Raw genomic sequence first — 25080 nt, 5'->3', positions numbered from 1 at the left:
CGATAACAAAGAAACTGTCCCTGTTTGCTGTTGAATCTAAGCTGGTTAGGGCCAAAAATTTTGAAGACATCATATGCCAGTTTTCATGATCAAAACGCAGAAGAGGACATTGTAATAAATTTGAGTGTGTGTAATATCTTTGGCAGCCCTTTAGATAGTGTTTTGGTTCAAGTGGATCAATTATTATTGTACTCTAAAACGACATGTTGATTTTTTTTTTCTTTACAGCGATAATAAGCTTTTTCATTATGTCTTGTGGTCGGATTGTATGTATGGTTCAAATGACAATAAAAGCTTCTTGACTTGACTTGACTTGACTTTTCCTCAGGCCCATATTAATAATCTTCCAGTGTCAATTGTATAGTGTTTATGCTAGCAGTTACTCCCTGCTAAATCTTCACTTTTCTTTGTGGGAAGAAATTAGATGGGATTTAGGAAGATTTAAAAAATCATGATATTATATGGGTCCTGCCACATCATAGAAAGGTGTGGGATGGGCTTTGGCACGGAAGGCAGTTTTATTTCCTGATGTCTCCATCTGATTTTCTCTTACATTTTACACTCACATAAGAAGAAATTACAGTTGGTTGAGATAATTTTTGCCCTTCTAGAGAGCACAGGTTGCAAGGATCCAAGGTGACTTTCGAGTGTGTTCTCATTTCCAGACAGACAAACAAACAAGACAAACAAACAAAAAACTCATTGAGACTCCCCAGGTGTCTCATCTGATTACCTGAAATCAAGAAAGCGGTTTGGGAGAAACGAAATGTAACGATTGACATGGAAGTAATTAAGGAGTTCCACAGTGATTTAAGCAGCCATGTGGTCTTGGTGCTCAAGTCCCAGGGGTTGGTAGCAATGATTGGTTGTGGCAGATTGGCATCATTTACACTGTCAGAGAGCTTTTCTGAACTCTATGAAACAGTTGGAACTCACAGAGGTTGACGCTAGGTGGCTTTCATAATAGTTTACTCCTTAGATTTTCACCAGCACCACCAGCTCACTGACTGACTTCACAAATAAATGAGTTTTGCCATAAATGACTTTTGCCAGTGTGGAAGAAGGGTTTTCGCAGACACCTCTATCCAGGGCAATCTACAGAAGTGCTCATGAACTCTCTAACAAGGAATACATTGATACTGGTTCACTAGATCATAACTAAAAATACCATGAGTTTAAAAAACTCTGTTGGGAAGTAATACAGGAAACAAAATGCACAAGTCTTTCAGTTCTTTTAGCTATTTTAAGTATTTCAGGAAGACATGGCAGTCTTTGTGGAACGTGTTGCTTTGAAACCAGATTGGTTGGTATCTTGGAGGTTGTTCTATGGGAGAAAAGATAGACGTGATCCTGGTATGCAGTTGCTGATGTCAGAGATCCAGCGCAGGTTTCTTCAGGATGGGAATATCGCTTGCTCTCTTAAAGGCAATTGGTACATGACCAGATGTTATGGTACCATTATTGATCATAGTTATGTAAGACATGCAGACATCTTAGATGATATGGAGCATTGTGTAAGAGATTGGATTCAATGGATGGGTCTCTCCTGTTGCTAGTTAGAAAAAATGAATGCCAAAACAGAAAAGGAATCCTGGGTGTTTAATGTGGGAGTCAGGGTAGAAGTGAAGGTCTGGCAAGCTTTTTTCCATCTTCTCACAATACACCAGGACAATTCTACAACAGGCAGGGAAAACAAAGCAGGAGGAACTAGTTAGTGAAGAAAAGGTGTTTTTGGAGCTTAAGAAGATCTTGTGCAGAAGTTACCAGCTTTTCCTTGCAGAAGGCAGTGTTAGCAAAAGAGAGAGCATTTCTGGAAAGAATTTGTTCAGGAGAGTGCAGTAAAAGGCAAGATCTGTGTGATCTCTCTGCTATTCTTAGTTCTTTCTGATTGTGGCACAACACATCTGATAGGCAAGAAACAGAAAAAAGATGTCTTACTGGGTTTAGTACTAAACAGAGGGCAGAGGAGATCTTTGGTTGAGGAAAGAGAGAAGAAAAAAGTGTCTGTGGAAGTCCCAAAGGTAGGGAAAAAAAGAGTCATGATCAGAGAGGATGAACAAGTGCAGGAAGCTACAATGGAACGGGAGATAGGGTGGAGGTTTCAATAAATTAGAGAGAAATGTAAGTAGTTGGTTGTTTGTTTTAGGTAGGATAGAGAAGGTGATGGTGAAGAATACCAAGGATACCAAGTGATGACCAGAAATGTGATGTGGGGCAGCATTGATATTTGTAATTGGAGAGGGACAGGTAAAGACCAGACCTAGGGCATTTCCTCTGTTGTCTGTATGAGAACTGTAAAATGTAAAGGAGAACATGAATAAAGCAAGAGGATTGGAGCTTGTTGGAGTGGAGGTTGAAATGAAATCTAAGGTGAGATAATTTTTTTTTTTTTTTTTACAGCAGACTTGCATTTCCGGTGCCCACCTACCAACACTATGACTGAAATAACAGAGGAGGGTAGATGAGGTTACAAATGATCTTGGCAAAGGAGAGTAAGGACAGCACAATCAAAAAAGTCAGTGGGCATTACTCTTCATGCAACCACCTGGGGAAGCCCTTTATGGTCCCAGTACACTTACTGTCTATTTTATTAGCAATACGTGTACACATGCTCATGAGCAGAAACTCTGTTATATCTGAAATGCTCAAACCTGCCCATCTGGCAACAATATCATGGTTAATGTAACAGATATCAATTCTTCCCCATTCTAGTGTTTCATGTGAAGATTAACTGAAGCCATTGACCTGTATCTGTATAATAATATGCATTGTGCTGTTGCATAAATAAATGAGCAGGTGTACAGGTGTCACGTAACTAGGCCATGATGTTTTTATTTTAATTCTGAAACCTTCTCTCTGTATTCTTAGGCCTTTTGACAGCACGTCTAAAGAGAATCTCTAGCTCGCAGGGCAAAGTTGACAGTATGTATGCAAGGCTGTCAAGTGTCACACATTGAGAGTGACAGTCACGCATTTGGATCTTTTGTCACACTCTCCCGCCTCACATTGTATTTCTCATGCAGAAAAACTTTTTGACTATTTATCATATATTTAATACGCAGACGCAGCACCCAAAATGTATCAGTCCGCACCGCTGTCTCTATGGAACCGGGCAGGAATCAAGTGCGTCTCCCCTGATACTTACAGTATCAGCCACTCAAAAAAAGAGGCTACACAATAGCCAATCAGAAAATAGCACTATTGTATATGGGTGAGATTTAATACAACAACCAATGAAAAAAGCCCTGTGTATGTTTTTGGTGGGCGACTGTTACGTTCCCACCATATTACTAAAAGCACAAACATGGTTTGATTTTGTTGGTAGAAGAGTGTATATAAAAACTGGAATTAGGGCAGTCGTTTTGGTTATATTTTGTTCTTATTTTTAGCCCCGATGCCTTCCAGGCCAGCCTCTGTCATTATCCTTTCTAATTGCAAACGTTTTAAATATGTCTAGTGCCCTGATATAGTGTTGACATATTGTTTGTTTAAGTGTCTGATATGCACATGTTTAAAAATGTTATCTTGATATACCAACTGTACTGATGATATAGAGAATAATGTCGGAGGAAAAATAATAGGGTTTGCAAAGTAACTAAAATAGCCAATGTGATGTTTAGGTCAGTTTTGGTGTTAGCCAATAAGGGACCTTTATAGAAACCTGTAAGATTTGAGACAGATGATGATAAAAAGAGGAGAGAAAAAACTGGGTGTTTCAAAACAATAGTTGAAGTGGATGATGCTGTTGCTGTTGTAACATAATGCATGGGAGTTTTAGCTCACATGAACAGCAAAGCTATAACATATATATATATATATATATATATAATATGCCCCTCCTGGTGGTGTGAACATGGCAGTAATTTTAAAACAGAGCAGTGAAGTGAACTTTAAAAGCAAAAAATACTATAATAATAACCATAGTAACTATAGTAAAATTCAAGCAACGTATAAAACATGCTATATTATATTATTAGATTGGTATTTAACAAATGATTTTTAAATAGATACGAAAGTAAAATATATTACATCTCTTGCCCATGTTTTCAAATACAAAATAGTCTTTCACCTAATCAGAAATAACCCTTCTTTAAATAAACACACAAAGCTTAGATTATTACTCACACAGTCCCTTGTAACTAAGGGTCTAGGGAATTTGAAAAAACATTTGACCTGTGGGATAAACATGCGAGGATACAAATATTTTCGGCCACTGCGTGGATGCCTGTGTAGTGAAGATGAACATCACCTCAGATGTGCTCAGTCTGTGGGTTTCATGAAACATTTCAATTATTTGTAATCATACTTTCTGTTATCTGCTTGCTCTGGGTAAGAAAGCATAGCTATCATAAAACAAAAGAGTTTGCCTGTGCTAAATATTTTGACCCATGTTTTATTATATCATTACTATTTTTCAGGCCTTGTCGCTGCAATGGAGGGAGACACATCTCATAGTAATTTAAACGTAAGTCGTTTTATGGCAATTCTGACCATGGAATCATTAGGCATACCACCATCCAATGTTTTATCTGCATTTATCTTTGGGATTATCACATACTGTTTAATTTTATGCTTCCACTCCGTACTACTTGTGACTATTGTTTTAAAAAGGAATCTGCATGAACCTATGTACATACTGCTGTTTAATTTGTCCTTATGTGACCTTATGGGAGTTACAGGTTTTTACCCTCAGCTGGTTGGAAGTATACTGTCTCAAAGTAGAGAAATCTCTTACCCTGCTTGTGTCTTACAAGGCCTTCTTCTTCACCTCTATGGGACTGGATCTCTTTTATTTCTTACCGTTATGGCTTATGACAGATACATTGCTATTTGTAAACCATTGAGATACCACAGTCTGATGACACAAGGTACCTTGGTGAAAATGATTTGCATGGCCTGGTCCATAGATTTTGCTATGATTGGGGCTTTATTTGTGCTCACAATAAGGCATGGAATCTGCAGGACTCACATAGTGGACACATACTGTGATAATCCCTCTTTAATGAAGCTAACTTGTGAGGACACAAGAGTGGTTAACTACTATGGCCTGCTTATAATAACTCTTGTACAAGGCTTTTCTATACTGATGGTATCATTTACATATTTCAAAATTCTAATTAGCTGTCTTACTACCAAACAGGCAAAATCTATTAGTAAGGCAATACAAACCTGTGCAACTCATTTAGTTGTTTTCCTGAGTTTTGAAGTCAATATATTCTTACTATTGGTTTCTCATAGGTTAGAAGAAGTATCTCCACATTTACGAAGGGCTTTTGGTGTTGCAATTATTATTATTCCTCCAATTCTTAACCCCCTTATTTATGGGTTGAAAACAAAAGAAATACGACAAACAGTATTTACATTTTTCCAAAAAAAGGTTTCTGCTATCTAACAGGAAACTAATCTTCAATTCATCACAAAAACAACAACAGAAAAATAGTCTGAAAGTTTGTTGTATATATGAATTTTGAATATTCAAGATTTTGTAGTATTTATATTTTGCTATTTAAATGTAATCATATTTGTGATATTGACCTAAAGGTCAGTGAGTCTTATCATTTACATTACAGCATGTGTTCAAACAACACCCTAAAATTCATGTAAATATGTTTATGACTCTACAGTACCTTTCACATGAATAATGGCTTGCATACATTTTCAAATAAACATTTTCACCTATTTACTTGCTCTATATTAGTACTAACAGTATAGTTATTGGAACATTATTTCCAATAGTGCACAATGCAAATTAAATGAACTTTTGTCAGTACAAATGTCCACTATTTGCTGGTGAGTATATCAGTTGTATGTTGCTATATTTCTTCATCATTTGTAAATGTCACTTAAATAGACAATGGATAATGGATTTCATAAAAACAGACTATAATAAAATTAGACCGAAACAAAATGATGTATGGGTACCAAGTTTTGATAATACATTTACAACATCATATAACACTGTGCCTATTGATGATGTTGTCACATGGCAGGGTTGAATCACAAAGGCAGATGCAGATACCAATGGATCAAGTTTATTGAATCTGGTAGCAAATGATCCAAAACAAAGGCAAACTAAAACAATATAATAAACAGGTAGAAGATGGCATACAGCAAGTGGACATTAACATGCAGAAGCCAGAAAATAGGAGATCTCAGGGAAGAAAAACTGAGGACAAAAACATATTGGCAAAACATCAAACAGGCTATGGATTTACTGGAAATGGAAAACAGGAAACAAGAGTTGGTATAATGCAAATGTGAGGATATGACACATTCTTTGTGACAGAGACACAACATACAGTGGTTTAAATACATTGACATCTCATGGAAAAAACAGAACAGGTAAGAATAATCCAAGACATTATGGCAACAAGTAAAAGGGGTTCTGATCATGTGGGCAAAATATAGGTATATAGTATAAGCTTAGGTAAAGGTTTTAGTCTCTTATGCCACATCTCTTGTTTGAAAGCAGAGGGAGAGTTGGGGGTGGTGGGGATTGTGGGGGCACCATCTCAGGACAGTGACATTAAATAACTCACTTTGTGGTGTAAAAAGAGAATAACAACGAATAAAGGATAAGTAAATAAATAAAATGTAGTACAATTATGAACTTCCTGATCAGATGGCAATAAATTAGTTAATGTACAACTCAAAAGAATAAACTATTTCCTGGGGCGAAATACCCCAGGTGGTGTAGTCGGTACTGTCATACAGTACAGACCAAAAGTTTGGACACACCTTCTCATTCAAAGAGTTTTCTTTATTTTCATGACTATGAAAATTGTAGATTCACACTGAAGACATCAAAACTATGAATTAACACGTGTGGATTTATATACGTACATAACAAAAAAGTGTGAAACAACTGAAAATATGTCATATTCTAGGTTCTTCAAAGTAGCCACCTTTTGCTTTGATTACTGCTTTGCACACTCTTGGCATTCTCTTGATGAGCTTCAAGAGGTCGTCACCTGAAATGGTCTTCCAACAGTCTTGAAGGAGTTCCCAGAGATGCTTAGCACTTGTTGGCCTTTTTGCCTTCACTCTGCGGTCCAGCTCACCCCAAACCATCTCGACTGGGTTCAGGTCCGTTGACTGTGGAGGCCAGGTCATTTGGCGCAGCACCCCATCACTCTCCTTCATGGTCAAATAGCCCTTACACAGCCTGGAGGTGTGTTTGGGGTCATTGTCCTGTTGAAAAGGTGGTGTGTCCAAACTTTTGGAAGGTGTGTCCAAACTTTTGGTCTGTACTGTATTTATCATATTGTACTGTTCATATTGGACTTGCTGAAATTGTGCTCTTGCCACAGTTGTTACACAATTTCTGTACTGTATTAACTTCTGTCAGTCATATACATGAACACCGCTCTTTCTGGTGTCCATGTAGTAGCAATTGTCGAGCTAAAAAACGTAAGCGCCATATTGTATCTGGAGTGGCCGCTGCTCACAACTGCTGCACCGCCATCTTTTCATGTCCTTATTTATATATGTATGCAAAAATAGAATTCAAAATAAGCAGCTGAATATATGTACATAACAATAAAAATAAGAAAATAAGCAACTGTGATATTGCCTCAGCAGGGAACCTAGGCTTGCTACAAGGCCTGGGAGGTCACCAAGCTAAGTTGTGAGGATACAACAAAACAGGGAAAATCTACAAGTAAGCCAATGCAAATCTGTGGGACACTAGTTGTTTTTCTGAGTTTTCATTCTTACTACTTATTTCTCACAGATTGGAAGCAGGATCTCCACATTTATGATTAGCCTTTGGTATTTCAATTTTTATCCTTCCCCCAATGCTTAATCCGCTAGTTTATGAGTTGAATACAAGGGCAATTTTAAAACCAATTTTAAGTTCTTACAAAGATTTCTTCTAGCTAACAGGAACTAAACTAAAAGCATTCGTTCATTCTCTACCACTTATCAGAACTTCTCGGGTCACGGGGTACCTGTGCCTATCTCAGACGTCATTGGGCATCAAGGCAGGATACACCTTGGACGGAGTGCCAACCCATCGCAGGGCACACACACACTCTCATTCACTCACACTACAGACAATTCTCCAGAGAAGCCAGTCAACCTACCATGCATGTCTTTGGACCGGGGGAGGAAACCGGAGTACCCGGAGGAAACCCCCGAGGCACAGGGAGAACATGCAAACTCCACACACACAAGGCGGAGGCGGGAATCGAACCCCCAACCCTGGAGGTGTGAGGCGAACGTGCTAACCGCTAAGCCACCATGTCCCCCAAAAGCAAATAATACAATAAAACAACTATGATGACATTATATGTAACTATGCTCCTATGTATAAGTAACTATATGTAACTATGTTGTCCTATATGTAACTATGTTGCTATGCTCTTATTTGTTAACTTAACCTACCCTACCTATTCACTTAATTCAGTGCTATCTATATCATGAATCATTTTATAATGTTCGTTATAAACCCGCTACAAGAGATTTATGATTAGGAGCTTACATTTAATGTTCTGTCATGAAAACAAGAAGATTGCAGTTGTAATCAAGCAATTGAGATATAAACAAAGAAAATGTATCACCCTTTCAATCACCCATGCTGTTATGTTAGAATTAACAAAGTACAGTTGTTGAAGCATTACTTCTGAAAGTGCAGCAAATTAAATTGATTGTCAGTGCAGTACTAAAAGTTGAGTATGGCTTGAACTTTTTTCTTCATTTGTGAAGGTATCAAATTTAGTACTTGGTTTACAATAAATTTATAGGCAATTTTAAAGATACATTATGGTTTCATACAATTTACTAAATGTTTACACAAAATATGTATGGGCTGTACATACTACTACTACTACTACTACTACTACTACTACTACTACTACTACTACTACTTCTACTACTAGTAGTAGTAGTAGCAGTAATAATAGTAGTGTTCTATTAGTTTTAAGATAATTTGTATTATTGATGTTTTTAAACTAATTTAACATAATGCAAGATGATGATATACTTCTAAAACTGATTAATTTGGGGTTAAATGTAATAGAGAGTAACTGTAAATGATTATTCATGTTCAAATTCATGTTTCTGTGCCTTGTGATTTGGTTAGTTTGTGATTTTACTTATGAAAATACAGGAACGATCAAAGAATATTACCTTAGCAGGAGATTTATTAACCACAATGAAATTATACTTGGAGCTTTTGTTAAATGATACCCCATAATCCATGCTTCTTTAAATCCATGCTTCTACTTATAAGCAGTTACTGATTAGCCTTATTCTAACAAGCTGGTACGATTTCTGGATGCCTAGGGATGGGTAGAAAGAGAGAAGCAGTGAAGAGGAATTATTGTAGCTAATATTGAGTCAACTTCTGTTCTCCCTTTACGCCCATTCTCCCAGTGAGGTCATATCTGCACATGGTATTTCAAACCACTGCTATTCTATTTTCTATACTGACACTCGAATCATACTCTCTTTTAAAATTAAGTTGGAGAGGTCACTCTTCTCTAGAGATTTGTCTGGACCTTCAATGACCAGGAATGTCACTACCTCTTTGGCATTACTTAGAGGCATCACTTGCTACAAGTGATCTTCTTACACGTGCTATTTTCTCTACTCTATGTAATTGAAAACATGGTGATATGGTTGTTTTCACTGTGCTTATTTAGTGTCAAATTTCTCCTCCATCATTGGTAATATGTTTATTTGTGAAAATTCACATTAGTTAGTGTTATGATCCCAAATGGTATTTAGGGGTATGGTTGGAAGGTAACAATATGAAATGATTATAAAGTTAGATTTCTGGTGTGTATGTGGCAATCAACGACAAGGACAACTTATAGTGGGTAAAACCTGTCTCTATTATCATACAAGTGGTGGTGACAAAGGTGATAATATTTACGATATCTACAGAAACAAGATAACAAAAAAAAAAAAACACAAAGGGGGGAATAGACACGAGCGGTGCCAAAACAAAGAAATAAGCAAAACAAAACCGTGCTAACTTGATCTTAACCCTCTAACCTAAACTACAAAGGAAAGTAATAAAACAAATCTTCAGTGTCGACGCCCTAATTCTGATTCTGGTTGATTGGTGGATTGACGGATGACGTCACACAGGATAACGAAGATTGACAGGAGGTTCCCAATGGCAGGGATCTGAAGAGACAGATAGTGGAGCAAAGACAGAGAGAGAGAGAGAGAGACAGAGAGAGAGAGAGAGAGAATACAAACAAAACACCGAACCCACAAACACAGCACGTAACACCCTTCCCCTTAAGATCAAACAACTGTTTGGTTTACAGTAACAAATGTGACCAGATATTAACACTAGTGCATCGGCCACAATATTCTCTGCACCAGACTTGTGCTTAATTTCCAGGTTGTAATTTTGAATGACCAGTGACCAGCACATTAAACGCTGATTCTGATTATACATGCGAGAGAGAAAGAGTAATGGGTTATGATCCATGAACACAGTGACAGGCAGAGATGATGAACTAACGTAAACTTAAAAATATTGTAATGCAAGTAGTAATACCAAAGCCTCCTTTTCTATGGTGGAATAATTACATTGATGTTTGTTGAACTTATGAGATAAATAACACACCGGATGATTAATGCCCTGTTCATTCTCCTGAAGGAGAACGGCACCTGCACCAACCACACTAGCATCAACCTCTAACTTAAAGGGTAATGCAATATTGGGTGCTGCAAGAACAGGTGCATTACACAACAGAGACTTAACCGTTTCAAATGCGTTTTGACACTCATCTGACCAGTCAAAGGGTTGTGACGGATTTAAAAAACTAGTCGACAGTGGAAATGTTTTTACAGAAGCTACAGTAATAGCTGGCCATGCCCAGGAACCTACGGAGCTCACGTCATGTGACCACATCGCCCACTTTCTGCGACTGCGCGCGCATTATCATGCAAGTCGGGAAAACGTCAGGGTATGTGTTAAACAATTTATTATTCCCACAAAGCACATCAAGTTTATCCAAAACCTCTAGCACAGGCATTACTTTGCCCCCTGCCAGGTCATTGCTCAAGATAAAGGTAACACCTTTAATGGGAAGTGAATGCTGTACACCGACTCTCACAAATCCAGTAACTAACTCACTTTCAATATGTATTCGTTGTAGTGGTACATTACTTATTTCCATTTCTAGTCCTTGTACTAACACACTGGAACCACAAAATGTCTCATCAGATAACAGCAGCAGGTCTGCAACAACAAGCGACTGTGCAGCACCAGTATCTCTAAGCATCTGTATTTGTTTTTGATCCTCAGGTTTGCAAGTTAGCGAAATTAACCCTTTCAGCAAGAACGGCTTATAACTACAATAGAATCAGGTATTTCACACACAGCGTCGGACTTACATAAATCAGCTACAGTGTTCATAAAAGCAACACTTTTCGGCTATTGTTTGCGTTTCATTGCAATACAGTCAGAAATTACATGTCCTTGTTTATGACAGTAAAAACATTCCCTTACCTCTTTAGGATGCAGAGAATTAGACTTTGGAGTTAGGGACTGTGACTGGGTAGACAAGGTCTTTTCAGATCGTACAGAGGAAAACACAGTTTTGTGACTTAACACAAATGCATCCGGCTTGAAAGAGGGAGTTTTCCTTTTGTTCTTTCAGGTAAACCACTACTTGCTTTTTAAATTCCTCACCAAAATTAATTCCCGCAGTGAATTAAAATCAGTAGCTTTGCTAGCAACACACCATTTGTCAAAGAGAATACCCTTCTCTCTAGCAAACTCAACAAAAGTCTGATTAGTCATTTTCCTATGATTTCTAAATCTTTGTCTGTATGCTTCACTCGTTCTGCGTCTGTATGCTTCAGGCACAAACTCATAGGCACGTAGAATAGCAGCTTTTAGTGTGTCATATTTTAAAGTGTCTTCTAAAGACAGGGTAGAGCAGACTTCCTGAGCTTTACCAATCAGACGACACTGTACCAAGAGAGACCAAACATCTTTTTTCGATGTCCTGCACATCCTTTAAAATAGGCTGTTCAACAGCATCCCCAGTTAGGAGCAAAACATTTAAGTCAGTCAAACCTTACTACCAATACTACATGCTTAATTTGTTCTTCACAAGCTTGCCTGACAATAGAGAGTTATTTAGCTGTTCTATGGTGGGATCTTTAATAAATAACTGTAAATCAAACAAAGCCATGTTTCGATTATTAATTCCCACACACCACACACTAAAAAGCACAACACTAATGCCAATACCCCTAGAGGTAAAGTGCAAACCTACAAGTTAGTCTATAGGCTCCCCACAACTACGTTGATGACACCAACACACACCAAAAATATTGAACACGGGAAAAACTATCCCAGACGAGCCCCCATTTTTTACGATCCCAAATGGTGTTTAGGGGTATGGTTGGGAGGTAACAATATGAAATGATTATAAAGTTAGATTTCTGGTATGTATGTGGCAATCAACAACAAGGACAACTTATAGTGGGCCAAACCTGTCTCTATTATCATACAAGTGGTTGTGACAAAGGTGATAATATTTACGATATCTACAGAAACAAGATAACAAGAAAACACACAAAGGGGAAGAGACACGAGCGATGCCAAAACAAAGAAATAAGCAAAACAAAACCACGCTAACTTGATCTTAACCCTGTAACCTAAACTACAAAGGAAGGTAATAAAACAAATCTTCAGCGTTGACGACGCCCTAACAAACCTATACTTCCTAACCGAACAAAAGGTACAGAGGGTGGCAGGCGCTCCTAACCTAGTGTGTCTAATACAGAAAAGCTTACCTACATGTTGCACAATGTATGTCACGTGACATACTCACCTGTCCAGTCTTCCCCAATATAAACAAAGTCACATACACAAAGCAAATAAACACAAGCATACAGATGCCGAATGCATGACTAAAGTTGGGATACATGAACAGTCTGACATACCAAAATGGACCAACAACAATATAGCCCTCTAACAAATCAGCACATGTTCTCTTTCTCCTTCTGTTTCTGTTTCTAATCGTGATTCTGATTCTGGTTGATTGTTGAATCGACGGATGATGTCACACAGGATAATGAAGATTGACAGGAGGTGCCCAATGGCAGGGATCTGAAAAGAAAGATAGTGGAGCAAAAAGAGAGAGTGAAATAACATACAAAACACCAAACCCACAAACACAGCACGTAACAGTTAGCTCTCTGAAGACTGCACAAAGACTACAAATGGCATGTTAAGTCAAGTCAAGTCAAGTCACCTTTATGGGTGCAAACTTACATTCATAACATTTTTCAGTCACAATTTAGGTCTCATCAGCTTCAAATGTTTGGTTAAGGCATTGCACTACCAATCAGAAGGTGGTGAGTTTTGATCCCAGGTTTAACAAGCTGCCACTACTGGGGTGACTAGAGGAAAGCAGCCAACATCATACACGTCCATCACCATTAGTGAGAAACACGTTGACATGTTACAACCCCAAACAAAAAATGTATTTTATTAAGATTTTATGTGATAGACCAACACAAAGTGGCACATAATTAAAAACACCAAAGGAAAATGATAAATGGTGTCCATTTTTTTTTTCCAAATAAATATCTGAAAAGCATGGGTTTGTATTCAGCCCCAATGAGTCAATACCTTGTAGAACCATCTTCAGATGTAAGCCCATTGTCAGCCTATAGAGGAGGAGGTGAGCCGGATGCTTGAGGAAGGGATTATCTTGGAATCCACCAGCCCCTGGTCAACCAGGATTTTGTATTCAATTGCTATCTCCTCCCCCCAGTGGATGACCTAGTGGAGAGTTTAAGGAGGTGCTTGTCCATATTCCCCTCGATATACCTTCATATACACTTGATTAACCAAAAGATACTGGCAGGTTGCCTTACCCCCAATGCAACTGAGAAAATGGCCTTCAGCACCCGTGGTCACTGGCAATATCAGATTTCCCTATTTGGGCTGCTTGGAGCACCTGCAATGTTCCAGAGACTGATAAATATTGTGCTGCAGCCCAGTACTATAGTGTGGGTCAATGCCAATTCAGCATCACCAGTGTTATGGATGTTCTCTTTTCTTTACTCGAGAGGACAGGTACCTGGGAAGGGGGGGTGCAGGATGGGGGTTGTTATTTTTTCACCAAAAAGCCACTGTTAGCTGAAAAGCTAAGAGGATTATGCTCATCCACACAGTCAATTGTAACTCTAGTGGATATTAATATTTATGAAAGAACAGTGCTTTCAATTATTACATTTAAAATTCCTCCATAAGTGAATGTTTTAAATTGTTTTAAACTGTATTAGTTGTGGTTTGGAGACAGTTTTATGCTGGCTTCAGGACGCCATTTCTGTTTGGCCCATGCTGCATCCTCCACGCTGTGTTTAATCATGCAAAGGAGAGGTGATAGAATTTTGGAAGACCAAATGCACAGAATATGCTGTAACATGTTTATTCCATGTAGTTGCACCAATAAACTCTACAGATCCAGTTTCTTGCCATTAAACAACAAAACACAGAGTCATAGAGGTCAGAATTGAGTGTGATATGAAAAAACATCTGACCTGTGGGATAAAGTTAATACCCAGAGATATAAATATTTTAGGTCTCTGGGTGGATAGCCAAGTCTTTATAATGAACACCATCAGCACAGATGTACTCAGTTTGCAGGTTTTGTGATGCTGTGACACTTTTCACTTAACTAATTGTCAACATACTTAATCTTCTTGGATTTTTCTAGGTTAGGTAAGGTAAGACAATTTTTCTAGGTAAGACAATTTCATCAAACAAGACATTTTGCTAATGTTAAATATCTTAACCAATATATTGTTATCTTATTATTTTATACAGGACTTGCAGTTACAATGGGGGAAGACAAATCTATTAATACTTCAAATGTAACACGTTTTATGACTATTCTGACCTTGGAATCACTGGACATGCCACTTTCCAGTGCTTTTTCTATATTGATGTTTGGCATTATCACATACTGTTTAATTTTGTTCATCCAGTCCATGCTACTTGTGACTATTGTTGCAAAAAGGGAACTGCATAAACCTATGTACATATTGCTGTTTAATCTGTGTATATGTGACCTTATGGGAGCTACAGGTTTTTACCCTCAACTGTTTGGTAGTATACTGTCTCTGAGCAGAGAAATCTCCTACCCTGCTTGTGCCTTGCAAGGCATTCTAATTCACCTCTATGGAACTGGATCACTGTTATTTCTCACTGTTATGGCTTATGATAGATACATTGCTATTTGCAAGCCTCTGAGGTACCATAATCTAATGACACAAGGGAAATTGGTGAAACTTATTTTTATGGTCTGGTCCGCAGATTTTGCTATAATTGGGTCGGTATTTTCGCTCACATTAAGCAAAGAAATCTGCAGGACAAATATAGTTGACACATATTGCAATAATCCTTCAATAATGAAGTTAATCTGTGAGGATACAAGAGTAATGAACTATTATGGCCTGTTTACTATAGCTCTTGTACAAGTCCCTTCAATACTGATGGTATTGATTACATATGTCAAAATCCTAATTACCTGTCGTTCTACAAAACAGGCAAAATCTATAAGTAAGGCAATGCAAACCTGTGGGACACATTTAGTTGTTTTTCTGAGTTTTGTGTTCAACACACTTTTACTACTGATTTCTCACAGGTTAGAAGCAGTATCTCCACACTTACGAAGGGCATTTGGTGTTTCAATTGTTATCTTCCCTCCGATTCTTAATCCTCTAATTTATGGATTGAATACAAGGGAAATTCGACAATCAATTTTTAAATTCTTACAAAGGAAAATTTATTTTACATAACAGAAAAGAAAACACAGTCTTTTGCAATGTACCAAAGAAGTTATAATAAGTAGGTTAATTCAAAATAACTAGAATAACTAGGCTTTTCTACTTTGCTAAAATAAAATGAACTTAAATTATGCACTTATATATCATCTTAATATATGAATTTTATTTATAATTCTACTCCTGATGTTCAAAAGATATTTTAGCTAAATTATCATAAACTGGCTGATAAAACATAGTAGAAAATACTCATTTAAACCAGGATGTTCAATCACTCAATGCTTTGCACAGTTATGAATATAAGTATTATGTTCAGAGTCAAATTCAACTTAATTTTTCTGCAAATTGTACAAACAAAATGAGGCAGTGAGTGGAGCTGCTTCTCCAGGACACTTTTGCAGCTTCTCTTTAACAGGGAATGGTACAGGTCATTCTTGCCTCCTGATATGTGAGGCTACAAGTAGACAACACTGAGGATGGGAAACAAGATAATTTGAGATAATGTACATGTCTGCTGAGTTTTCATATCAACTACTACATTGCTTATTGCACAGAAATTTTACACAGTGTCTGTGGTATTAGTTGCCAACTTGTAAATATTTTTCAGATATTTTTCTTAACACACAGTATAGTCAACGATATTTATTATATTTAACAGTGCCAGATAAAGAATGATCTCCAACAGCAGGGGTAATTATATATAAAACATGTATGTATGAATAAGTAAAAAATGGTAGAAATACAGTTCATTTATTCACATGGTATCAACATGAAATGTGTTGAACTGGGATATGTCCCACATATTTGTTTTAGAAGAGAGTTCATTGCATCCAAGAAACCACATTATGCAATCTATTTATCTGCCTAGGTAGAAGCATTGTAGTACAACTTATTTTACTTAAGATTAAAGTCTTTTACTAAGTATTACAGTGTTTTGTATTGAAACTCACAATCTACAGTGGGAATGGTGCATGATTTCTGTTTTTAAAGTGTGATTTTTTTTGGAAATCTAAGTGATTTTAGTTATATAGATCATTATATTTGGAGATTAACCTTAGGCGAGGAGTAAGAATATTTCCATGACACTTTAACTCTGGACAGTCACTTTAACTCTGGACTTGCACAGCACAGTGCCACTTTATACACTCTATACACACCATATTACACATACACACTTTAAGGACAATCATTAAAATCCATGCCTCAGCTATAGCCCGTTCCTCCCCGATGTTCTGCACATCCCTTAAAATAGGCTGTGCACCGGCACCAAGAGAACGCGTCTCTCCATTGGCCTCCTCATCATCGGCATCCCCAGTTAGGAGCAAAACATTTAAGTCAGTCAAAAATTGTAATACTACATGCGTAATTTCTTCTTTACGAGTTTGCCTGACAATAGAGATTTTATAATGTGCCGCAATTGCAAATAAGTCATCCTTCCTGCAGTTATTTAGCTGTTCTTTGGTGGGATCTTTAATGAATGACTGTAAATCAAAGCCATGTTTCGATTATTAATTCCCACACACGACACACTAAAAAGCACAACACTAATGCCAATACCCCTAGCGATAAAGCGCAAACCTACAAGTTAGCCTATAGGCTCCCCACAACTACGTTGATGACAACGTAGTTGTCAACAAAGTTAGATTTCTGGTGTGTATGTGGCAATCAACGACAAGGACAACTTACTGTGGGCGAAACCTGTCTCTATTATCATACAAGTGGTGGAGACAAAGGTGGACCCTGGACATAACCTGTTTCAGCTCCTCCTTTCTGGTAGGCACTACAGATCTCTGCTTACTAAAACTGCCAGAGATAGGAACAGTTTCTTTCCCCAGGCAATCACCTTAATCAACAACTTACCATAATTATATTCACTGCTTCTTATCATGAGTACTGCATTATCAGGACTGTCAGTCATTGAATAATCTGTATATTACCACATACACAAAGCAAATAAACACAAGCATACAGATGCTGAACGAGTGACTAACAAGTTGGTATACATGAACAGTCTGACAAACCAAAACGGACCAACAACTATATAGCCCTCTAACAAATCAGCACACGTTTTCTTTCTCCTTCTGTTTCTGATTCTGATTCTAATCCTGATTCTGGTTGATTGGTGGATCGACAGATGATGTCAAACAAGATAATGAAGATTGACAGGAGGTGCCCAATGGCAGGGATCTGAAGAGACAGACAGTAGAGCAGAGAGAGAGAGAGAGAGAGAGAGAGAGAGAGAGAGAGAGAGAGAGAGAGAGAGAGAGAGAGAGAACAAACAAAACACCGAATACACAAACGCAGCATGTAACAGTTAGCTCTCAGAAGACTGCACAAAGACTACAAAAAGCATGTTGGGTGCAAACTTACATTCATAACATTTTTCAGTCACAATTTAGGTCTCATCAGCTTCAAGTGTGGCAAAGTGGTCAAATGGTATCTTATTGGATAAGGCATTGCACTACCAATCAGAAGGTGGTGAGTTTTGATCCCAGGTTTAACAAGCTGCCACTGCTGGTGTGACTAGGGGAAAGCAGCCAACATCTTACACATCCATCACCATTAGTGAGTAACTGTAGATTAATGGGAGCAATGCAATTGAAAAGAACATGAATTGCTAAAATTAGCATTACAGTGCCTTGCAAAAGTTTTCATACCCACTGAACTTTTTCACATTTTGACACGTTACAACCCCAAAGAAAAATGTATTTTATAAGGATTTTATGTGATAGACCAACACAAAGTGGCACATAATTAAAAACACCAAAGGAAAATGATAAATGGTGTCCAATTTTTTTTTACAACTAAATATCTGAATTTAGTTGTATTTGTATTCAGCCCCATTGAGTCAATACTTTGTAGAACCACCTTCAGATGCAAGCCCATTGTCAGCCTATAGAGGAGGAGGTGAGCCGGATGCTTGAGGAAGGGATTATCTTGGAATCCACCAGCCCCTGGTCAACCAGGATTTTGTATTCAATTGCTATCTCCTCCCCCCAGTGGATGACCTAGTGGAGAGTTTAAGGAGGTCCTTGTCCATATTCCCCTCGATATACATTAATATACCCTTGACTTAACCAAAGGATACTGGCAGGTTGCCTTACCCCCAATGCAACTGAGGAAATGGCCTTCAGCACCAGTGGCCACTGGCAATATCAGATTTCCCTATTTGGGCTGCTTGGAGCACCTGCAATGTTCCAGAGACTGATAAATATTGTGCTGCAGCCCAGTACTATAGTGTGGGTCAATGCCAATTCAGCATCACCAGTGTTATGGATGTTCTCTTTTCTTTACTCAAGAGGACAGGTACCTGGGAAGGGGGGGTGCAGGATGGGGTTTTTTATTTTTTCACCAAAAAGACACTGTTAGCCGAAAAGCTAAGAGGATTATGCTCATCCACACAGTCAATTGTAACTCTAGTGGATATTAATATTTATGAAAGAACAGTGCTTTCAATTATTACATTTAAAATTCCTCCATAAGTGAATGTTTTAAATTGTTTTAAACTGTATTAGTTGTGGTTTGGAGACAGTTTTATGCTGGCTTCAGGACGCCATTTCTGTTTGGCCCATGCTGCATCCTCCATGCTGTGTCATGCAAAGGAGAGGTGATAGAATTTTGGAAGACCAAATGCACAGAATATGCTGTACCCTGTTTATTCCATGTGATTGCACCAATAAACTCGACAGATCCAGTTTCTTGCCATTAAACAACAAAACACAGAGTCATAGTGGTCAGAATTGAGTGTGATATGAAAAAACATCTGACCTGTGGGATAAAGTTAATACCCAGAGATATAAATATTTTAGGTCTCTGGGTGGATAGCCAAGTCTTTATAATGAACACCATCAGCGCAGATGTACTCAGTTTGCAGGTTTTGTGATGCTGTGACACTTTTCACTTAACTAATTGTCAACATACTTAATCTTCTTGGATTTTTCTAGGTTAGGTAAGGTAAAACAATTTTTCTAGGTAAGACAATTTCATCAAACAAGACAATTTGCTAATGTTAAATATCTTAACCAATATATTGTTATCTTATTATTTTATACAGGACTTGCAGTTACAATGGGGGAAGACAAATCTATTAATACTTCAAATGTAACACGTTTTATGACTATTCTGACCTTGGAATCACTGGACATGCCACTTTCCAGTGCTTTTTCTATATTGATGTTTGGCATTATCACATACTGTTTAATTTTGTTCATCCAGTCCATGCTACTTGTGACTATTGTTGCAAAAAGGGAACTGCATAAACCTATGTACATATTGCTGTTTAATCTGTGTATATGTGACCTTATGGGAGCTACAGGTTTTTACCCTCAACTGTTTGGTAGTATACTGTCTCTGAGCAGAGAAATCTCCTACCCTGCTTGTGCCTTGCAAGGCATTCTAATTCACCTCTATGGAACTGGATCACTGTTATTTCTCACTGTTATGGCTTATGATAGATACATTGCTATTTGCAAGCCTCTGAGGTACCATAATCTAATGACACAAGGGAAATTGGTGAAACTTATTTTTATGGTCTGGTCCGCAGATTTTGCTATAATTGGGTCGGTATTTTCGCTCACATTAAGCAAAGAAATCTGCAGGACAAATATAGTTGACACATATTGCAATAATCCTTCAATAATGAAGTTAATCTGTGAGGATACAAGAGTACTGAACTATTATGGCCTGTTTACTATAGCTCTTGTACAAGGCCCTTCAATACTGATGGTATTGATTACGTATGTCAAAATCCTAATTACCTGTCGTTCTACAAAACAGGCAAAATCTATAAGTAAGGCAATGCAAACCTGTGGGACACATTTAGTTGTTTTTCTGAGTTTAATGTTCAACACACTTTTACTACTGATTTCTCACAGGTTAGAAGCAGTATCTCCACACTTACGAAGGGCATTTGGTGTTTCAATTGTTATCTTCCCTCCAATTCTTAATCCTCTAATTTATGGATTGAATACAAGGGAAATTCGACAAACAATTTTTAAATTTTTACAAAGAAAAATTTATTTTACATAACAGAAAAGAAAACACAGTCTTTTGCAATGTACCAAAGAAGTTATAATAAGTAGATTAATTCAAAATAACTAGAATAACTAGGCTTTTCTACTGTGCTAAAATAAAATGAACTTAAATTATGCACTGATATATCATCTTAATATATGAATTTTATTTATAATTCTACTCCTGAGGCTCAAAAAATATTTTAGCTAAATTATCATAAACTGGCTGATAAAACAGAGTAGGAAATACTCATTGAAACAAGGATGTTCAATCACTCAGTGCTCTGCGCAGTTATGAATATAAGTATAATGTTCAGAGTCAAATTCAACTTAATTTTTCTGCAAATTGTACAAACGAAATGAGGCAGTTAGTGACAGTTTCTCCAGGACACTTTTGCAACTCCTCTGTAAGAGGGAATGGTACAGGTCATTCTTGCCTCCTGATATGTGAGGCTACAAGTAGACAACACTGAGGATGTGAAACAAGGAGCACATTTGAGAAAATGTACATGTCTGCTGAGTTTTCATATCAACCGCTACATTGCTTATTGCACAGAAATTTTACACAGTGTCTGTGGTATTAGTTGCCAACTTGTAAATATTTTTCAGATATTTTTCTTAACACACAGTATAGTCAACGATATTTATTATATTTAACAGTGCCAGGTAAAGAATGATCTCTAACAGCAGGGGTAATTATATATAAAACATGTATGTATGAATAAGTAAGAAATGGTAGATATACAGTTCATTTATTCACATGGTATCAACATGAAATGTGTTGAACTGGGATATGTCCCACATATTTGTTTTAGAAGAGAGTTCATTGCATCCAAGAAGCCACATTATGCATTCTATTTATCTGCCTAGGTAGAAGCATTGTAGTACATCTTATTTAACTTAAGATTAAAGTATTTTACTAAGTATTACAGTGTTTTGTATTGAAACTCACAATCTACAGTGGGAATGGTGCATGATTTCTGTTTTTAAAGTGTGATTTTTTTTTGGAAATCTATGTGATTCTAGTTATATAGATAATTATATTTGGAGATTAACCTTAGGCGAGGAGTAAGAATATTTGCATGACACTTTAACTCTGGACTTGCACAGAACAGTGCCACTTTATACACTCTATACACACCATACTACACATACACACTTTAAGGACAGTCATTAAAATCCATGCCTCAGCTATAGCCCGTTCCTCCCCGATGTTCTGCACATCCCTTAAAATAGGCTGTGCACCGGCACCAAGAGAACGCGTCTCCCCATTGGCCTCCTCATCATCGGCATCCCCAGTTAGGAGCAAAACATTTAAGTCAGTCAAAAATTGTAATACTACATGCGTAATTTCTTCTTTATGAGTTTGCCTGACAATAGAGATTTTATAATGTGCCGCAATTGCAAATAAGTCATCCTTCCTGCAGCTATTTAGCTGTTCTATGGTGGGATATTTAATAAATGACTCTAAATCAAAGCCATGTTTCGATTATTAATTCCCACACACGACACACTAAAAAGCACAACACTAATGCCAATACCCCTAGCGATAAAGCGCAAACCTACAAGTTAGCCTATAGGCTCCCCACAACTACGTTGATGATGACAACGTAGTTGTCAAAAAAGTTAGATTTCTGGTGTGTATGTGGCAATCAACGACAAGGACAACTTACAGTGGGCGAAACCTGTCTCTATTATCATACAAGTGGTGGAGACAAAGGTGGACCCTGGACATAACCTGTTTCAGCTCCTCCTTTCTGGTAGGCACTACAGATCTCTGCTTACTAAAACTGCCAGAGATAGGAACAGGTTCTTTCCCCAGGCAATCACCCTGATCAACAACTTACCATAATTATATTCACTGCTTCTTATCATGAGTACTGCATTATCAGGACTGTCAGTCATTGAATAATCTGTATATTACCACATACACAAAGCAAATAAACACAAGCATACAGATGCTGAACGAGTGACTAACAAGTTGGTATACATGAACAGTCTGACAAACCAAAACGGACCAACAACTATATAGCCCTCTAACAAATCAGCACACGTTTTCTTTCTCCTTCTGTTTCTGATTCTGATTCTAATCCTGATTCTGGTTGATTGGTGGATCGACAGATGACGTCAAAAATATAATGAAGATTGACAGGAGGTGCCCAATGGCAGGGATCTGAAGAGACAGATAGTGGAGCAGAGAGAGAGAGAGAGAGAGAGAGAGAGAGAGAGAGAGAGAGAGAGAGAGAGAGAGAGAGAGAACAAACAAAACACCGAACCCACAAACACAGCACGTAACAGTTAGCTCTCAGAAGACTGCACAAAGACTACAAAAAGCATGTTGAGTGCAAACTTACATTCATAACATTTTTCAGTCACAATTTAGGTCCCATCAGCTTCAAGTGTGGCAAAGTGGTCAAATGGTATCTTATTGGTTAAGGCATTGCACTACCAATCAGAAGGTGGTGAGTTTTGATCCCAGGTTTAACAAGCTGCCACTGCTGGGGTGACTAGGGGAAAGCAGCCAACATCTTACACGTCCATCACCATTAGTGAGAAACTGTAGATTAATGGGAGCAATGCAATTGAAAAGAACATGAATTGCTAAAATTAGCATTACAGTGCCTTGCAAAAGTTTTCATACCCACTGAACTTTTTCACATTTTGACACGTTACAACCCCAAACAAAAATGTATTTTACTAGGATTTTATGTGATAGACCAACACAAAGTGGCACATAATTAAAAGCACCAAAGGAAAATGATAAATGGTGTCCAATTTTTTTTAGAAATAAATATCTGAAAAACATACATTTGTATTCATCCCCATTGAGTCAATACTTTGTAGAACAATCTTCAAATGCAAGCCCATTGTCAGCCTATAGAGGAGGATGTGAGCCGGATGGATGCTTAAGGAAGGTGTAGAGTCTGGTACAGGTCATTTAGATTTCATGTCCAAAGCACCCTAAACTTCGGCATCTAATCTTCAATCAACCGATGAGCAACCCAGTTTTACACACACACAACTGGCTCCAGAATGACTGGAGCCTACACAAAGACCAGATAACCTCATGCCGCTTCTCTGATTGAACTCATAGGGGCCCTCAACCAGAACACACACACACACACAACACAATGAGACATTCCTTTTACTAATAAAATAAGTAGATAAGATACTCCCCTCCTTGAACCGCCACCTTATTGTGGTGGAGGGGTTTGCGTGCCTGAATGATCCTAGGAGCTATCTTGTCTGGGGCTTTTTGCCCCTGGTAGGGTCTCCCAAGGCAAACAGGTCCTGGGTGACAGGCCAGACAAAGAGCGGTTCAAAAAACCCTTATGAGTGAATTAATATCAAGGTCCGTGACGTCGCCCGGTAAGGCGCAACCGGGGCCCCGCCCTGGAGCCAGGCCCGGGGTTGGGGCTCGCATAAGAAACCGTAAGGGGTCGGTGCAATGTGGATTGGGTGGCAGTCGAAGGCGGGGGCCTCGGCGACCCAATCCCCAGACACGGAATCTGGCACTAGGGACATGGAATGTCACCTCGCTGGGGGGGAAGGAGCCTGAGCTGGTGCGGGAGGTTGAGAGATACTGACTAGATATAGTTGGGCTCACCTCCACACACAGCTTGGGCTCTGGAATCCAACTCCTTGAGAGAGGCTGGACTCTCTACTACTCTGGAGTTGCCCATGGTGAGAGGCGGCGGGCTGGTGTGGGCTTGCTCATAGCCCCCCAGCTCAGCAACCATGTGTTGGAGTTCACCCCGGTGAACGAGAGGGTCGTTTCCCTGCGCCTTTGGGTCGGGGATAGGTCTCTCATGGTCATTTGTGCTTATTGGCCAAATGGCAGTGTAGAGTACCCGACCTTCTTGGCGTGTCTGGAAGGGGTGCTGGAAAGTGCTCCGACCGGGGACTCCGTCGTTCTACTGGGGGACTTTAACGCTCACGTGGGCAGTGACAGTGACACCTGGAGGGGCGTGATTGGGAGGAACGGCCCCCCCGACCTGAACACGAGTGGTGTTTTGTTATTGGACTTCTGTGCTAGTCACAGTTTGTCCATAACGAACACCATGTTCAAGCATAAGGGTGTCCATCAGTACACATGGCACCAGGACACCCTAGGTCGGAAGTCGATGATCGACTTTGTGGTTGTTTCATCTGACCTCCGGCCGTATGTCTTGGACACTCGGGTAAAGAGAGGGGCGGAGCTGTCAACTGATCACCACCTGGTGGTGAGTTGGATCCGATGGCGGGGGAGGAAGTTGGACAGACTTGGCAGACCCAAACGTACTGTGAGGGTCTG

General features: G+C 38.5%; 3 protein-coding genes and 1 long non-coding RNA gene across 4 annotated transcripts; 3 read left to right on the top strand and 1 right to left on the bottom strand.

Moving 5' to 3' along the window:
• The first annotated feature begins 4444 nt into the window (after positions 1-4444).
• LOC113645329 (olfactory receptor 51I2-like) lies at positions 4445-5392 on the top strand. The gene has a single exon (XM_027150869.2). It carries the CDS (start codon positions 4478-4480, stop codon positions 5390-5392), a length of 915 nt encoding a protein of 304 aa, XP_027006670.2. The 5' UTR covers positions 4445-4477.
• A 4423-nt stretch (positions 5393-9815) lies between these two features.
• On the bottom strand, positions 9816-14450 carry LOC113645359. The gene is made up of 2 exons (XR_007144309.1): positions 13613-14450; positions 9816-13087 (listed from the first exon to the last, which is right to left on the bottom strand). It is a non-coding gene; the product is annotated as an uncharacterized LOC113645359 (long non-coding RNA).
• A 409-nt stretch (positions 14451-14859) lies between these two features.
• LOC113645358 (olfactory receptor 4K14-like) lies at positions 14860-15904 on the top strand. The gene has a single exon (XM_047820753.1). It carries the CDS (start codon positions 14875-14877, stop codon positions 15787-15789), a length of 915 nt encoding a protein of 304 aa, XP_047676709.1. The 5' UTR covers positions 14860-14874; the 3' UTR covers positions 15790-15904.
• Positions 15905-19872: 3968 nt separating this feature from the next.
• LOC113645312 (olfactory receptor 4K14-like) lies at positions 19873-20802 on the top strand. Its single transcript, XM_027150845.2, has one exon. It carries the CDS (start codon positions 19888-19890, stop codon positions 20800-20802), a length of 915 nt encoding a protein of 304 aa, XP_027006646.2. The 5' UTR covers positions 19873-19887.
• Positions 20803-25080: the final 4278 nt, after the last annotated feature.

This window comes from Tachysurus fulvidraco, chromosome 11 (genome assembly GCF_022655615.1).
Source record: "Tachysurus fulvidraco isolate hzauxx_2018 chromosome 11, HZAU_PFXX_2.0, whole genome shotgun sequence".
Classification (NCBI taxonomy): domain Eukaryota; kingdom Metazoa; phylum Chordata; class Actinopteri; order Siluriformes; family Bagridae; genus Tachysurus; species Tachysurus fulvidraco.
This window is presented reverse-complemented; position numbering and strand designations above follow the sequence as displayed.

Excerpts from the sequence above, each read along its gene's own strand:
- LOC113645329 (XM_027150869.2), top strand. The coding sequence starts at position 4,478 with ATGGCAATTCTGACCATGGAATCATTAGGCATACCACCATCCAATGTT.
- LOC113645358 (XM_047820753.1), top strand. The coding sequence starts at position 14,875 with ATGACTATTCTGACCTTGGAATCACTGGACATGCCACTTTCCAGTGCT.
- LOC113645312 (XM_027150845.2), top strand. The coding sequence starts at position 19,888 with ATGACTATTCTGACCTTGGAATCACTGGACATGCCACTTTCCAGTGCT.